General features: G+C 40.3%; 1 protein-coding gene across 4 annotated transcripts; it reads left to right on the top strand.

Annotated features, from left to right (window-relative positions):
- Positions 1-2,924: 2,924 nt before the first annotated feature.
- On the top strand, positions 2,925-15,547 carry LOC148853654 (uncharacterized). Of its 4 annotated transcripts, none has more exons than XM_088984700.1 (6): positions 2,925-3,840; positions 4,480-4,545; positions 13,508-13,594; positions 14,423-14,508; positions 14,600-14,708; positions 15,272-15,547. In XM_088984700.1, exons 1-6 carry the CDS (start codon positions 3,673-3,675, stop codon positions 15,437-15,439), a joined length of 684 nt encoding a protein of 227 aa, XP_088840826.1. In that variant the 5' UTR covers positions 2,925-3,672; the 3' UTR covers positions 15,440-15,547. The 4 variants fall into 4 exon arrangements, with proteins under 4 accessions (XP_088840826.1, XP_088840829.1, XP_088840825.1 ...); XM_088984699.1 differs by having other exon boundaries at positions 2,929-3,840; positions 13,508-13,660; XM_088984703.1 differs by lacking the exon at positions 4,480-4,545.
- Positions 15,548-16,752: the final 1,205 nt, after the last annotated feature.

The raw sequence follows: 16,752 nt of genomic DNA, 5'->3' as shown, positions 1-16,752 counted from the left end.
AGGAACCCTCAGCCCGACTTCCAAGCTGTTATCGTACACACAAATCTCGTCGGGCCAAGCATCGGTTGCCATCTAACCATGCTACGGGCACCTCATTCGGAATTCCTCGGGGATCCCGTACATAGCTTGGATCTGAGCCATATCCTCGAGGGTTAAGACACAGGGTGTGGTCCCAAACCAACAACTAACCCGCAAGGGAAGCTCAACTTCCACCCTAGAGGGACCAACCTTAGCACCCTCAAAAGTCCTAACCTCGAACTCATAATCATACTCACTAGAACCAGAAGAACTAGAACTGGAAGAAGAATGGGAGGATGAGGAAGACATCTTACCGAGCTTGAAGCTGAGGAATAAAAACAAATGTCGAGCAATGCTGAAAACACCCCGTCGAGCTATCCAAGCAACTCCTCTCGCAAATGGCATAGGGGAAATGCCTGCCCACCCCTTCTTATCGCCCACAAGATAGCGAATCGATCTATGGTGAGGATCAAGCGCCATCCTGACAAAGCTCGGGAAGACCAATTGACACGACTATTACCACACGCACAAGGCCTCGGGAACCGAAGCGACAACCTTGACAGGCAACGACCACGACATTAATTGCCCCAGTCCACCCTGTAGCAGCGGTCCAACCAACGTCACAGATGCTCGAGGTTCGCCCAGAACCACTAGGTCAACCAGTCTCTCTAGTTTCTTCGGAATGCCCAACAACAAATATCGACCAAAGGAGGCCTCCTACACCTCAACCGAGCAATCCACTCTTTGATTTCGGAACTGGGAGAGTGGTGCTCAGATTCTGAAATTTCATGTACAAGTTCCTCAACTGAAGAGCAGAGACTCCAGCTCCGTAGCTTGGCACCTCTGAGGCCCTCAACTTCGAAGCTCGGCATACCATGGTTGGGCATTACAATGGCCTCAGCTCCGTAGCTCGGCACCTTCGAGGCCCTCAACTTTGAAGCTCGGCATACCATGGCCAAGCATCACAATGGCCTCAACTCTGTAGCTCAGCACCTATGGGCCCCCCCAACTTCGAGGCTCGGTGCACTGTGGCAAAGCATCACAATGGCCTCAGCTCCGTAGCTCGGCACCTCTAAGGTCCTCGACTTCGTAGCTTGGTGCACCATAGCCGAGCATCACAATGGCCTCAGCTCCGTAGCTCGACACCTCTAAGGTCCTCGACTTCATAGCTTGGCGCACCATAGCTGAGCATCACAATGGCCTCAGCTCCGTAGCTCAACATCTCTAAGGTCCCCAACTTTGTAGCTTGGTGCATCGTGGCCAAGCATCACAATGGGCTCAACTCCGTAGCTCGACATCTCTAAGGTCTTGGACTTCCTAGCTCGGCGCACTATGGTCGAGCATCACAACGCCCTCAACTCTGAAGCTCGGCCACCCACTAGCAGCAAAAAGCCTTTCCTCGGCACCCGGCCGAGCTAAGCCCCAACTTCGGAGCTTGGCACATCATGGCCGAGCATCACAGCAGCCTCAACTCCGAAGCTCGACACACCATGGCCGAGCATCACAATGACCACAACACTGAAGCTCAACTTTCACCAGGAGTCAGGAGGGCCCTTCCTTGGTCCCACCAATAAAACGGACCTCAAAGCTCAGTTCGACACCTCGGCGCTCTGCCAAGCTATGCGAACGTTTGACACTTCGGACCAAGCACTCCCCCTCCTCGGCTCCAGAACTAGGGGAGTGGTGTTCGGATTCCGAAGTTAGAGTTCTTGGAGTTCTGCAGTCGACGATGGAAAGATTCCCCGGCCATTTTCCATATTGCCCGGATCCCAAGACTATGGTAGGCTTCAAGGAACACCAAAGGGACCAAACACTCAACTAGACATCAACTTGGAAATTCCTCAACCGAGGAACGAATTGAGAGCACTTCATTCATTGACTTCAAAACTATGGGAGTGGTGTTTGGGTCATGGTTGAGCTGGTCCTGAGAAGCACGTGACTACCCAGTCATCGCTTGGCCACATCAACCTAGTTCAATCACGTCGGCATAGCTCGGCCACGTCAGCATAGGTCAATCGAGTTACGCTATTATTGTGGCCCCCCATCTTATCCTTTCAGCCACGCTAGCTACACGTCATATGGATGAGCACAACTACGGATAAAGAGGAGTAAGGAAGACGGCTCCGTTGGGGAATGGGACTATTCCGAATACCTCAGTGGCTAACCTCATCCCAATAACCCCAGAAGCCCAGTCTGACTAGGACACGGATCTTTGGCTATAAAAATTTACTCCATACTCAAGATAAGGGATCCAACTTCTGACACCCATATTGCTACTTAGCTCGGACCAGCACCCTTATAGCTCAGCCTGATCATCTACCACTTCCTACTGACTTGAACGTCAGAGTACTTACTCGACGATAACTCATCGGGCCTCTGACTTTTCCTTTCTTTATCACAGATCTTGAAGCACGGGTTCATTCTTATAGCTCGTCCTATTGACAAAGACTATCTAATTACTCTCCTCAGTTCGTACACCATCTCGAATTAAGCAACAACACATCCCATTGTCATCAAAAGATGGAAAGAGACCACCAGCTCACTATGAGTAGCCGCTTGCCCGCTTCCTTGTCCACATTATGATTAAAGTCTCGTCTCCCACTAAAGGAACCGCATTGGCTTGTCCCCTTTGGTTTGTTTGGAAGACCAGGCGTTGTTCGCTTGGGTTTTGGCAAAACAGACCTCTGAACCAGGGTTCTAAGGGAACGGAGGGAGATGGGCGTTAAGGGGGTGAGGAGTATTGGTGGCATTAGGCCAAGGAGGGCGGAGATCACGGTCGTTGGAGGGCCACGACGGGGAGGGAAGGGTGGGACCCATTGCTGCAACGGCGGAGAGGATGATGGGGATCAACGGGGAGAGATGGAGGTGGGGTTAATGAAGAACTAGTGTTTGGTGGTGTTGGAGGTATGTGGGGTTGAGGGGACTTCTGAAGCAATTGAAGGAGGAATTCACCGTCGGAGATGGGAGCAGGAGGAGGAGGCGGCGACGCTCCCCCGCCACCGGCAGTCATGGGAGTCAATGTGAGCTGCGAAGAGTCTAAAGTGGTGTCTTACGGAGCAAAGCAAGTACAGTAAAGGGAGTACTTAAACCATATTTACCTTGGTGAAGATAAGAGAGTAAAGACTCAAGAGTCGCCAAATCAAAACATTGAAAGAAAAACTTCTCTAATTGACAGAGTAGACTGCAGAGTCACAGCGGTGCGATTCTCAACGAGTTAGGTTCGACGATTCCGTGAACAGGAAATTTTCTTCCATTCCACGTCGTCCACGAATGCGACAATTCTCCGCCATAGCGGCCGCATCGCTTCAGTGGCAGATAAAGAAAATTAAATAATACCTGATGGATATTTCTATCATTTCACAATAAAAAAATATGTTGAAGGGTGTTAAATAGATTCCAATCAGACGTCATGTGAGGAATCCCTTTTTGAATCAATACCTTGCTTATCATATGTCATGGAATCCCTCGTTATGGATTCGAACATCATGCGAGGAATCCCTAATTGAATCAATACCTTGCTTGAAATAATGTTATGTATTCCCTCATTACTCAGTATTCACTAGAGAGCTTTACTTAAATTAAAAAAAAAAAAAACTCGGAGGAGATTTTGATATTCGAGATTGTAACTCCATTGCCACAGAGAGAAAGGAAGAGATGGAAGGAGAACCTCAACAGATTGAGAAGAGAGTTCTAGTTACGTTTGATATTGATGGAACTTTAATCCAAAGCTCTGGCTCCGATTCAAACAAGTTGCACCGCAGAGCTTTTTCTTACGCTTTCCTCGAGGTTTTCGGCATCGAAGGGACCATAGACGCGATTCAGGTGTCTCTCCTTATTTGCTTTCTTCCTTGTCTTAACATGTTGTTCCATTGTTACCATTTCCAGTTAGAAGCTTTAGTTGTTTCTTACAAAAAAAGGTATGACTGGTTCAATCCTATATTTCCATTTCTGAATAATTGCTGGGAATTGGGAATTTTGAACTGTTTTTTATCAGTCTGGGAAGTGGGAACGTTAAACATCAAGTTTAGAAGTTATAGTTTTCTGTTATCCATTTCCTGGGCTTTCTTGAACTGACAAAAGAACTGGGGCGATAATGTAGAAGTGAAGTCCAATCAACCAAATCTTCTTCCTTTTTTATGCCTTTCAATAAAAAAAGGGTTCAGCGGTTAGGAGTCAACAGTTCCCCTTTAATTTGCACTTTTTTTTTTTTTCTTCAAATCTGCTGCTGCTGGACTGAGTATATAATACCATAGGTGAAATCGGCATTAGAGGCTTTAGCATTAAATGTTGGGGATTACAAAGTTAACCGCTGAAAAAGAAGTTTGTTTTTTGTGCAAAATGACTACTTCTACTATATATACATTTTTGAATACTACAGGAGTTACATTTCAAAAAAAAAAAAAATACTACAGGAGTTCAAATTTGTTACAGTTTAATTAACATTATCCCTACCTTTTGCAGCATCATGGGCAAACTGATCCTTCAGTGATTGTGAATACTCTCGTTCACTATGGCATACCATATGAAGTTGGTATCTTCGGCCTTTGGCATTTTATTTGTATATCTTGTAGATAGTTTAAACTGTATCTTTTTAGACCTTTACAACCGTCAACTAAAAAACTGGATTTTAAAAGATCGAAGAATCTTACAGGAATAATGGGCCTGTACTGTGTTGCAAACCAACTACAATTATTATTCTTATTTCTTTTTGGTATTCAACTACAATTATTGTAAATGCCGTTACTTGTGGCTCAGATATATCTGCATTTTGATAGGATGCCCATTGGACAGAACACAGGTTTTGGTCCTGTGTATGGACTAAGATCTTCTGTAACTAAATAAACCAGTTTTCAATGTTTATTTCCAAGCTGAACTATCTTGATGAGCTATTCAGTCCATCTGGTGAAGGGATTTCCTTGAGAGCTGAACTTCTTGCTCTATTGCAAGGTTTATGATAGTTAAGCTGTTACTGGAAGGTTATTCTAGGTTGTAGTTATATGGCTATCTTGAAGGGCCTATGCCTAACGGTCCATGGTTAATTTAGACATCTGATAACGAAGGCAAACATTTTGGCATCTAAAATGAACTACTTGTATATGAGGACCCTTATATCTGCTAATAGGCTTGTTAGCTCCTTTGGCTAGGGTGGGGAGTGTTCATAATAAGCTGGTTTTGGAACAACAGGTCCAGGATTGAATTTGTAATTCTGCTTAATGTTTAGATGAGTTTTCATCTAAAGGTCACCCTTGTCTGTCACTTGTCCCTTTTGTGCCAATTCTGTATACAAGTGGGGTTTTGTATGCCATCCAAGAACTATAGCACTATGAAAACAAGGTTGGACTAAGAGGTATATATCCAAGAATTGAATTCCAGTTCACTAATAGATGAGTGAATTGGAAATATACTGCTGTAACAGAAACAAGTAGAGAAAATAGAGAAGAGTAGAGAAAACATGACAGCTCTGGTACTTCCAAACAAAAAAACCACTTCGATTCCATTCCAACTCCCAAATCCAACTACAATAAGATGGCCTATTTATAGATTTATATCCATTGATGAGCGATTCATTACAAATTAATTTTAACCAAAAAGCTAATGAAACAAAGAAAATTGTCCATCCTATAACAACACACTATTGGAACATTATCTCACTTGAGGTGGATTTCCTGTCTGGGGGTCCCAAACAATGTTCTAGATTTGTGTTGAAAGATGGATTTGTATTCCTTATGACTTGTGAGAAAATCTTCGTTTTTTGGTATCCTTAATGTTGCTCAATATTTAGAATAAACAAATAACTAATAGATCCCTAAAGATCTAATTACTTAGTAGTTATAGACATTATCCCATTACTCATTGGTACCCTGCCAATTAAATAGTGTTAGAATACACAAATCAGGGGTATTTTGGTCATTTGGGTTTATCTATTTGAGAGTGAAAGGTCTATTTTATTTAAGTTATGTGTCCCATCACTTATGAGGGACAATATGGTCTTTCTTGTAACTATGTTATTGGAGATAAATACAAGTGGGTCGGCTAGAGGTGGACTGATTTTTCCTGATCTGGTCGAACCCTTCTTCTCCTCCTCCTTCTTCTTCTTCTCTTCTTCTTCTCTACTTTAACCTAGAATCGAATAGGGATTTTACATGGTATCAGAGCAATAAAACCTAGTTCTCTTTTCCCTTTTTTTTTTCTTCTTTCCTCACTGTTTGTCTTCTTCCTGGGTTTGCCGCCAACCATTTCAGCTTTCTTCGATTTTCTTCTAGCCTGAGTGGAAGCTCGACAAGAGGCCAAAAAGAAGTAGTCGTTTTGTGGTTTTGGAGGTGAGTATGCCTCCAGTTACTGTGGTGGTGGTCGTTGAGGTTGTGTACTAGATGTCCTCTATTCTGTGATACGAAGAGGGTTGTCTGTGGACAGGTATGAACAATTCTATTTTTTTTGCCCAAATAGTGGACTGTAAATGCTGTGTTTTGGTTCAAAATATTTTTTTTGTGGAGGTTTGAAGTGACTAGTATGCATATCAGCCTTGTTCTCCTCTGTTTTTACCTCATATGTGTGCTGAAAGTAGGGTTTTTCGACTGCTGAAGTTCACGACAGCAGTGGTGTGGTGGTGGTTGTACTGTGTCGAATGGTGTGTGGATGCTTCTGAATAGTCGAAAGTGAAACCTTGTGTGTCGTGTGGTGGTGTTTATACTGATTTCTGTGTTTGATTTAATGACTGAGTGATTTCAGCTTTTGTATTTGATGTGCAATGTGTATTGTGTATTTGAAGAAGTTGGTGGTGCTGAAAGTGAGATAAGTTTTGTGGAAGTGCGTGAGGTTGTGCTGAATATTTGAAGGTGAATTAGTTAAGATGGCATCGATTGGAGATGGGAATGACAATAAAATAGGCGTTATGATTTTTCCAGGTTACCTAAATGTTCAAATGACATCTATTAAGTTGAATTGTGAGAATTATGTGCTGTGGGCAAAATTTGTGGAGGTGTTTTTAAAGGCTAAGAAAAAAGTAAAATATGTAAGAGAGGAGAAACCCTCCTCTGATTCTCCGGGGTTTAGTGTCTGGGAATAAGAAGATGCACAAATAATGACATAATTGTGGAATAGCATGGAACCAAAAATTAGCATGAACTTTATGTTCCAAGATACAACTAAAGAAATTCGGGACCATGCTAAGAAACTGTACTTCGGACAAAATAATACAATTAGGGTGTATCAGTTGTACCAAGAGTACTTTAATCTGAAGCAAGGCAATCAAAGCTTGGAGATATACTATGCAAGTCTAAGGAATATTCGAAATGAGCTCAATGTGTATCATCCTTTGACACAGGATGTTCAGATTCAACAACAGCGTGAGCAACTTGATGTGACAAGGTTTCTAGTGGGTTTGATGGCTGAATATGAGCCTGTTCGAGCACAAATACTAGGGGGGTCTGCTCTTCCCTCACTTGAAGAAGTTTTTGCCCGTTTGAGGAGGACATCTATTTGAGTCTATAGAGCATTCTTCTCTCTCAGACAGATCTGGTTTTGTGGTGACTAGAGGGGGAGGCCGTGGAAATAGAGGTGGTGGTGGTGGTCGTGGTCGTGGACTTCTAGGTAACCGTGGTGGTCTCATGTTTAACCATGTTGGCGGCCGGAGTGGAGGTCGGGACTCAGTGGGAGGTCGTGGTAAAGGAAGAAGTAATGCCCCTAAGAAGTGTACACACTGTGGATTAGAGGGGCATACAATTAATTTCTGCTATAATTTACATGGTCCACCCAACACTTGGGCTAACCATGCTGTGACTAAGGGTAGTGGTACAACTACTGATAGTCAGCATAATGACCCGATCCCCTCCACATCTACTGGTGCTTCTAGGAAGGAGATGGTGAGTGTACCCCGTGCAGTATATGAGCAGTTCCTTCAGACATCTCAGCAGAACACAGCTACCCTTGCCCATTCTGTTATGGCTTGCTTGGCTTCCAAGCCCTCACACTGGATCATTGACTCCGGAACCTCGGACCATATGTCTGGGACTCCTAATGTATTTTCTTCTCTTTCTCGGTCCTCCACATCTCAAACAGTTACTCTTGCTAATGGTTCTACATCTCCCATCCGTGGTGTTGGTGATGTTTATCTCTCCTCCTTGTCTTTATCATTTATTTTATATGTTCCCAAGCTCCCTTTTAACCTTATGTCTGTTAGTAGATTAACCAAGTCACTTAATTGTTTCATAACCTTTTATTCCTCTTCTTGTGTGTTTCAGGATCTCAAGACGGGGATGAAGATTGGTGGAGGGCATGTGGCAGGTGGATTGTATTACCTTGATGGTGGTGGCCCTCCAATAGCTTTTCAGTCGTCTCTTACTCCTCTTCAATGGCATTGCAGACTTGGTCATCATTCTCTCAAGGTTCTGAAGTTGTTGGTTTCTTCCTTGAGTCATCTTTCATCTTTGGATTGTGAGTCATGTCAGCTTGGGAAACATCACAGAGTCTCTTTTAGTCCAAGAGTTGATATTCGTGTCTCAAGTCCTTTTTCTTTAGTTCATTCTGATGTCTGGGGTCCGATCAAAGTGATGTCATACAATGGCTATAAGTATTTTGTAATTTTTGTTGATGACTTTTCAATGATGACATGGATTTATCTTATGAAAGACTGCAGTGAATTGTTTTCTATTTTTCAAAAATTTTATGCTGACATACGTACCCAATTTGGTGTTCATATTAAAATTTTTTCGCTCCGATAATGCCAAAGAGTACACCTTAATACCATTTCAGCAATACTTAGAGCACCATGGGATAATTCATCAAACTTCTTGTACCTACACCCCACAATAGAACGGTGTAGCTGAGCGGAAAAATCGACATCTCCCTGAAACTGCTCAGTCTTTGATGCTTAATATGAATGTCCCAAAGCATTTTTGGAGTGATGTCGTCCTCACATCCTGTTTTCTCATCAATCGGATGCCCATGTCCATCCTTGGAAGTCAATCCCCCTTTTCGGTGTTGTTTCCCACCTTGTCTTCGTTTCCTCTCACCCTAAGAGTCTTTGGATGTGTTTGTTTTGTTCAAAACTTGGGGGCCTGGTTTAGACAAGTTAAATGCACGAGCTACTAAGTGTATCTTCCTTGGCTACTCAATGACTCAGAAAGGGTATAAGTGCTATAACCCTAACTTCCATAAGTCATTTGTGTGCTCCAGTGTCACCTTCTTTGAATCAGTTTCTTTTTTCTAAGTTACTGTGGTTTCTTCTCCTTCCTTTGTAGTTCCTCTTCCCGTCCCTGTTGCGGATCCCCTTCCCGTGGTTCCCATTCCAGTTGCAGATTCACCTCCCATGCCAGTTACTATTGAGAGGCCACCAATCAAACAAGTGTATACTTACAGAAGAGCACCGACTCCTCCAATTCAGCCCTCGTCGACAGATCCTGTCATTGCTTCTTCTTCCTTAGACCTTGATCTTCCTATTGCCCTGCGGAAAGGTAAACACACTTGTACTTCTCATCCTATTTCATACTATGTTTCAGCTGCTCACCTTTCTGCTTCCCATTACAACTTTATATCATTGCTATTATCTGTTTCCATTCCTAAGACTGTCCAGGAAGCCCTTACCTCCCTAGGGTGGCGGTAATCCATGGAAGAGGAACTCTCTGCTCTACAATACAATCACACGTGGGAACTCACTGCTCTTCCTCCTGGTAAGCATGTTATTGGGTGTAAGTGGGTCTACATAGTGAAGTATCTTCCAGATGGCAGTGTGGAGTGATTGAAGGCCAGGTTAGTGGCCAAGGGCTATTCTCAGTTGTATGGTGTGGACTATATGGATAAATTTTCTCCTGTGGCTAAAATCGGTTCAGTTCAGGTGTTGATTTCATTAGTTGCTATGTATGATTGGCCTCTTGTGCAACTTGACAAAAAATGCTTTTCTACATGGTGATCTCATTAAGGAAGTGTATATGGAGCAGTCGCCAGGGTTTGTTGCTCAGGGGGAGGATGGTAAGGTTTGTAGACTCAAAAAGGCAATTTATGGACTGGAACAATCTCCACTCGCATGGTTTGGCAGGTTCGGTGAAGTAGTGAAAGACTTTGGGATGAAACAATGTCAGGTAGACCATTCTATGTTCAGCCATGACTCAAAAGATGGGAAAATCTTGCTAGTGTTGTATGTGGATGATATTATCATAATTGGGAGTGACAGTAACGAGATTGACAGGTTGAAGAAATTCCTACAGGACCACTTCAATACGAAAGATTTGGGTAAGCTGAAGTACTTCCTGGGAATAGAAGTTGTAAGGTCAAGGCATGGAATTAACTTATGTCAAAGGAAATATGTTTTGACTTACTTGAAGAAACATGACTTTTGGGTGCTAAACCAACAGAGACTCCTATGGAACTTAATGGCAAGTTGAGTGTTGATGTAGGTGAAGAGTTTGATGATCCTAAAAGATACAGGAGGTTGGTGGGAAAGTTGAATTATCTGACTATTACCCGACCAGATATATCATTTGTTGTGAGTATGGTGAGTCAGTTTATGCAACATCCTCGGATTCCTCATTAGAAGCAGTTCTAAGGATTTTAGGTACCTGAAGGGTGCTCCAGGTCATGTTTGCTATACCAAAGTGGAGGGACTCTTGAAATAGTAGGGTATACAAATGCTGATTGGGTTGGTTCTATATCAGACAAGAGACCAACTATAGGGTATTGTACCTTCCTTGGTGGCAATCTTGTAACTTGGAAGAGCAAGAAACAAATAGTGGTGGCAAGGAGTAGTGCAGAAGCTGAGTACAGAGCTATGGTTCATACCACATGTGAACTAGTATGGTTGAAGAACTTGCTACAAGAGATGGGGTTCTCGATTGACAAACCCATGAGACTATACTATGATAACCAAGTGTTGTTCATATCTCTTCCAACCCAGTCTTTCATGAAAGAACCAAGCATATTGAGGTCGATTGTCACTTTGTGAGAGAGAAAGTGATAAGTGGAGTGGTAACCACATCTCATGTGAGCTCAGGAAATCAGTGGGTAGATCTCTTTACAAAGGGATTGTCTCGGGGCATAGTAGATTATATTTGTGACAAGCTGGGACTATATGACATATACTCTCCAGCTTGAGGGGGAGTGTTAGAATACACAAATCAGGGGTATTTTGGTCATTTGGGTTTATCCATATGAGAGTGAAAGGTCTATTTTATTTAAGTTTAAGTTATGTGTCCCATCACTTATGAGGGACAATATGGTCTTTCTTGTAACTATGTTATTGGAGATAAATACAAGTGGGTCGGCTAGAGGTGGACTGATTTTTCCTAATCTGACCGAACCCTTCTTCTCCTCCTTCTTCTCTTCTTCTTTCTCTTCTTCTCTACTTTAACCTAGAATCAAATAGGGATTTTACAAATAACATTAACTTTCCCAAAATATATCTGATTTGCAATGTTGATCATAACAAAGAAGTATGACAAATACTTTTGCACTGAAGGTCCATCCAAATGTGAATGGTGTGTATATGGTTAAATTACATGACACTAATGTAACCAAGGTTTAAAATTTCGATACGATATGCCCGGTACGTATCGTGTCTTTTAAAAACTGATACAGGATACGCATGGAAATCAGACATTTCGTCTTTTTTCATGCATATTGGGGGCGTATCGAGGCATATTGGGGTTGTATCGAGGCGCATCGACAGCTTATCAATGAAAAAGATATGGCAAAAAACTAAAAAAATAAAAAATAAAGGGGAAAAGTAAGCTTCTTTTCCCCAAAATAAGCCTTCTTTCACCCCCAAATGACTCTAAAACTCCAAACTTCATTCCTAGAGTGCTAGATTTGCAAAATTTTGCAAGAAACAAATGTGAATCATCAATTTTTTAAAGATTTTTCAAATTTTGAAAAAATGTGGCAAAAATAGGTAATTTTTTTTTCAATCTTTTATAATATCTTGTGATTTTTTTTTTCTTGAATGTTTAAATTTATGTTGATCTACATTTGTTACATTCAAAATCACAAATTTTTTGTGCTATCAGTAGATTTGTGGAAATTTCATGAAGATATTTGGGGAAAATATAAATTAACAAAAAATTTGAAAATGCAAGTTTTTTCTCTTCCTATAAAGACTAAATATGTTTTAGATCTATGGATTTATCTATCATATCCATAGAGCAATTGAAATTTATTCTTTAATATATATTTTTAGAATAAAAAAATAAATAATAATTAATTATAATTTATCATTTGATCATAACAATTGAATATATTATAATTCTATGGATGATCTATCACATCCATAGACCAATTGAAATTTCTTCTTTAATCATGGTTTTCAAAACCGGACCGGACCGAATGGTCAGACTGGAAAAACTGAGAACCGGTCACCTTACTGGTTCCGTTTTCCCCTAGAACATCTTTTTTCCCCAAAAACTGTTGATTTTGATCAGCAAACCACTGAACCGGTCGATTAACTGTTCGAACCGTTCAAACAGTTTTGACCATTTTTCAAATTTAAAATTTTTTTTTTTGTCAGAACGAGCCAACCGTTCGGGTCAAATGGTCAGACCGTTCGAACCAGTAACCGGAACCCTGACATGTTCGGCCACCGGTTCGGTTTTAAAACCATGTCTTTAATAATTTTTTTTTATTTTTTTAGAATTAAAATATAATTAATTAATTAATTATATTTTATCATTTGATCACAATGGTTGAATATATTATAATTCTATGGATGATCTATCATATCCACAATTAAAATTTCTTCTTTAATAACTATTTTTTGAATATATTATATAATGTTTATTTATTTTTTATAATTTTTGGAAGTGAATAATAAATAATAATTATTAATTATATTTTCACATAGAAGTTGTGCCAATGCATGTTTTATGGTTGGATAGGAGAGTTGGGTTTTTCTCACCCCATAAAACATGAAACCTTAAGAATTATAATTTATAAATCATAGTTAAGCATAGGATTTTTAATGAAATTATAATTAGCTATAATATATTTATTCATAAAACCATTAAAATATACTAATTTAATGTATATACACCTCATTGAGGTCTTATGTTTAGTGTTGTTGATGTATTTTTATGATTTATTAAAGTATTTATAGTGTTTCCAAGCGTATCCATGTGTATCTTAGTTTTTCTCTGATACGCATGCATATCCAAGGCGTATCCCGATACGTATCTTAAAATTGCCTTTCCGATACTTTGAATCTTGGATGTAACTGATACAATCATTGGGAATAATTGCCATGTGTATCTTAGAACTAAACAGTTAATGTGCATTCTATGACTCAGAACCTTCATTTAGAATCTTACAAAAAAGAATTGTATATTATTATATCTTAAAATTAAAACTAAACAAATTCTTTTGTTGGTTTTCACATGGCAATTATTTTTATTGGTCATATGGTTAAAGCGACTTACAGCAAATAATTTATTTTCTGTGTCAACTATTTGGAATTTCTTCTCTCTTCCTTTGGGGGAAACATGCTTATGTGCACAATTTCTTGATGAAGGTGGCTACTGAAAAGTTACCTGTTTTGAAGTCAAAGATGATAGAATATGCCAGGGAACATAGCAAAGAAGTTGGAGAAGGACTGCAGGTACTTTCTGGTGTTGAGTCTCTCCTTCATGCCTTGTTATCAAAACAAAATGTGGCAATTGGTTTGGTATGCTTACAATCCCCGTCTAATTTATTTGGATTTTTACATAATTCTCCCTCTTTGGTTATGTGTCATTCCTTATTGGCTTATTCTCTATTAAAAACACTGTAGACACCTTCACCAACAGCTTATACATGGATATTTATCTAAAACATTTCTTATCTTGTAATTTTAGCTTATCCATGGATATTATCTACCAATAAAAAAATGTACTATATGAATCTTTATATCATGTAAACATTGACCTAGCAAATTTTCTATTTCTTACATGAAACTTTAGGACTACTTATTTTTCCTTTACCAGATGTGAAGTGTAAATATAACTTGTCTCATTAAATTTAGCATGCCTAAAGAACTAAAAAGATGCATCATTTAGTTAACTGCATTAAGATTGTTATTATTGTATCACTTAATTGGATCACATACATTTATCCTTATTTTTGGTCCTGGATTTTGGAGAATGCCGTTGTATTCTTTGCTTCCACCATGTATCTGCATTTTCCAAGCCCATGCTCTGTAGACAATGCATTACTTAGCTATGAATATCATGGCCCCTGAAGGGGGCAACAATGATTTAACATGTATATCTCAACCCAACAAAGCAGGATCTTTCTCAAACCAAAGAATCAGATATAAGAGAGTAAAATGAAGGGGTGAAAGGAAGAAATAGGGAAACAAAAATTGATGTACTTTATGAGCTTAAGTCATCTGTTTTTCCTATTTTGTATTGGTCTCCAAGAGTCTATTTTACAAATTTTCCCTTTTTAGGTCACAGGTAATTTGGAGGAGATTGCTTGGTTGAAGATGGAGGGACTGGGCATAAAGAAGTATTTCACCGTCCCCAATTTCGGGGGGTAAGTTGAAACAAATGATCAAGAAGTCTTTCTTTTTTCAGTTTTAGAATTTGTCTCTGATCATAATATTGCCCTCTGATATTTTAATCAGATTTGGAAGTGATCACATTGATCGAGGGCATCTTGTGAAGATTGCAGCAGATAGGGCAGCAACACTATTTTCTGGATCATTTGACCTGAGAGTGCATGTTGGTGATACAGTGCGTAAAGTTTCCTCTGCCTCTTCTTTCTTTTTTCCTATATTTTAACTCTAAAATTTGCTAGAACATTGATTAACTTGCACTTACATCCTTCTACCCCCTCTCTGCGAGGGGTGGGGTTATATCGGGAGGATTGGGGTCTTCAATTTGACTTGATCCTTTTTGTAAGGAGATGTCAAAATGTGTCATCAATTGGATGATGAAGACAAAATTGTAGGAATCAAATAGTTAGAGCTAGAGGGTTGAAACTCTCTTGTTAGTTTTTTTTTTTTGATAATTTAACTCTCTAGTTAGGTTAATCTCTGGAACAAAACTTCTCTTGGACCTCTTTGGCCAATGATGGGTCTAACCTGTTGGATGGCCTTGGCATGAAGAACCATCCAGTTGGCAAGTTGTATGCTGGTGGAATTTTGTCTCAAGCACACTTTTTTTTTTTAAATCCAAGTGAGTAATGACCATATCTAACAAACATCTAAATCCCTAATGCTTTTACCGTCTGATCTTCATGATATGGAAATCCATGAAATTCCTTAATGTGTATTTCTCCTGTCACCCACTTGCAGCCAAATGATATCAAAGCTGCTGAGTTTGGAGGAGCTCTGGCAGTGGGAGTTTGTACTGGTATATTTAATGAAGAGCAGCTCAAAGAGGCAAGCAGTGGAGGTGCAGTCATATTAGCAAATCTTTGTGATATTGGGGTATTCATGAGCTTGCTAGGCATTGAAAGTTAAAATTTTATCTAATGTTAGTCCTTTTGTTTTTTGATGAATAATAGTCCTTTTGTTTTTCAAGACTGACAGATAATAAGAATTCCATTGAAAGTGGATAATCCAGCCAAATCCATTATAGGGTGTTACCATATTTTCTAGATAGATCTCTGGTATTGAAGAGTATAGGGTGTATCAGATGGAGTCATGAATGTGGCATAAAAGGGATGCCACTACCAAAATCCTATTTCAAACCGATATATAATTTAATCTGATATCATCATGATAAATAATGTGGAAGTGCTTTCCATAAACTTAAGGCAGCGGGAGCCAGTCCATGCAGATGAGCACTCATCATCCAGTATCCACCCAGACATGCAAAAAAGGAAAAGAAAAAGAGGGCGCAGGGAGCAAGTGGTTTCCATAAATTTAAGAGACCACTTTTCATTTGCCTTAATGTCACTTGCTATTAGAAGCCAAATTAAAGCAATTCAGGATTAAGTAGGGCTTAGCCTTCAGTTCTGTTTATGCAGATTTGAAATTAGAAATTGGTTCAACTTTCCGCTGTATATGACGATACCTCTTCAATTATAAATATGAAAAGGTTTCTTTCATGTTATCTTCAAAATTTAATCAAGAAAATCAATATTTGTTCTCTTAGAGCGGGGTGGACCGTGGGGCTATGCTTGAATCCTGTGGTTCTGCCAAACTTATGCCGGTGGAATTTAACTATGTTCCCGCTCATGGGGATTCGGGAATTTAAAGGGTGGTGATGAGGGCGGATTTGGCCCTCCAATGATATGATGACATGTGGCACCTCGGAACAACTAGATGACACCCGGAACCGCTTAGGCAACAACTTGCCTTAGCCAAGTTGATGGTATCTCACCTAGCGACCTAGCTTAGGTGCAACCTGGTGGCTGGCGGCTGGCAACTTGCGAGACGTGCTTGTTGACAAATTCGACATGCATATCCTAACACTCCCACGATCCTTGGAAGTTGGCCCACGTGCTGAACAATTCGGAGGGTGGTCAACGTGCATGAATGTTGCCTCAGGAAATCTCGGACCACTTAGATGACTTCTCGGAAATCTCGGATGCGGTGTGTGAAACCCATGCCAAACAATGCCTATATAAAGGCACCAACCCCAATGGCATAGGGGGGCAAGTAAGTATATTCTAGCTCTCATACTTTGTGATTTTTAGCTCGCAATCTACTATGAGAGTACTGACTTAAGCATCGGAGCGACATCACCGGGTTACCCACCCCAGGTCCTTTGACATTGATTCTTCGCATGTCTCTAAAGAACTACGAAGCTCAACAATCAATCCGGCTCG

Source organism: Nelumbo lutea, chromosome 4 (genome assembly GCF_056320005.1).
Source record: "Nelumbo lutea isolate HS-2025 chromosome 4, American lotus-T2T, whole genome shotgun sequence".
Classification (NCBI taxonomy): Eukaryota; Viridiplantae; Streptophyta; class Magnoliopsida; order Proteales; family Nelumbonaceae; genus Nelumbo; species Nelumbo lutea.
The sequence above is the reverse complement of the archived record's forward strand: the minus strand, read 5'-3'. Positions and strand labels throughout refer to the sequence as shown.

Excerpts from the sequence above, each read along its gene's own strand:
- LOC148853654 (XM_088984699.1), top strand. The coding sequence starts at position 3,673 with ATGGAAGGAGAACCTCAACAGATTGAGAAGAGAGTTCTAGTTACGTTT. Across the intron at positions 3,841-4,479 it reads GGACCATAGACGCGATTCAG|CATCATGGGCAAACTGATCC; the intron begins GTGTCTCTCCTT and ends TACCTTTTGCAG. Across the intron at positions 13,661-14,422 it reads AAAATGTGGCAATTGGTTTG|GTCACAGGTAATTTGGAGGA; the intron begins GTATGCTTACAA and ends TTCCCTTTTTAG.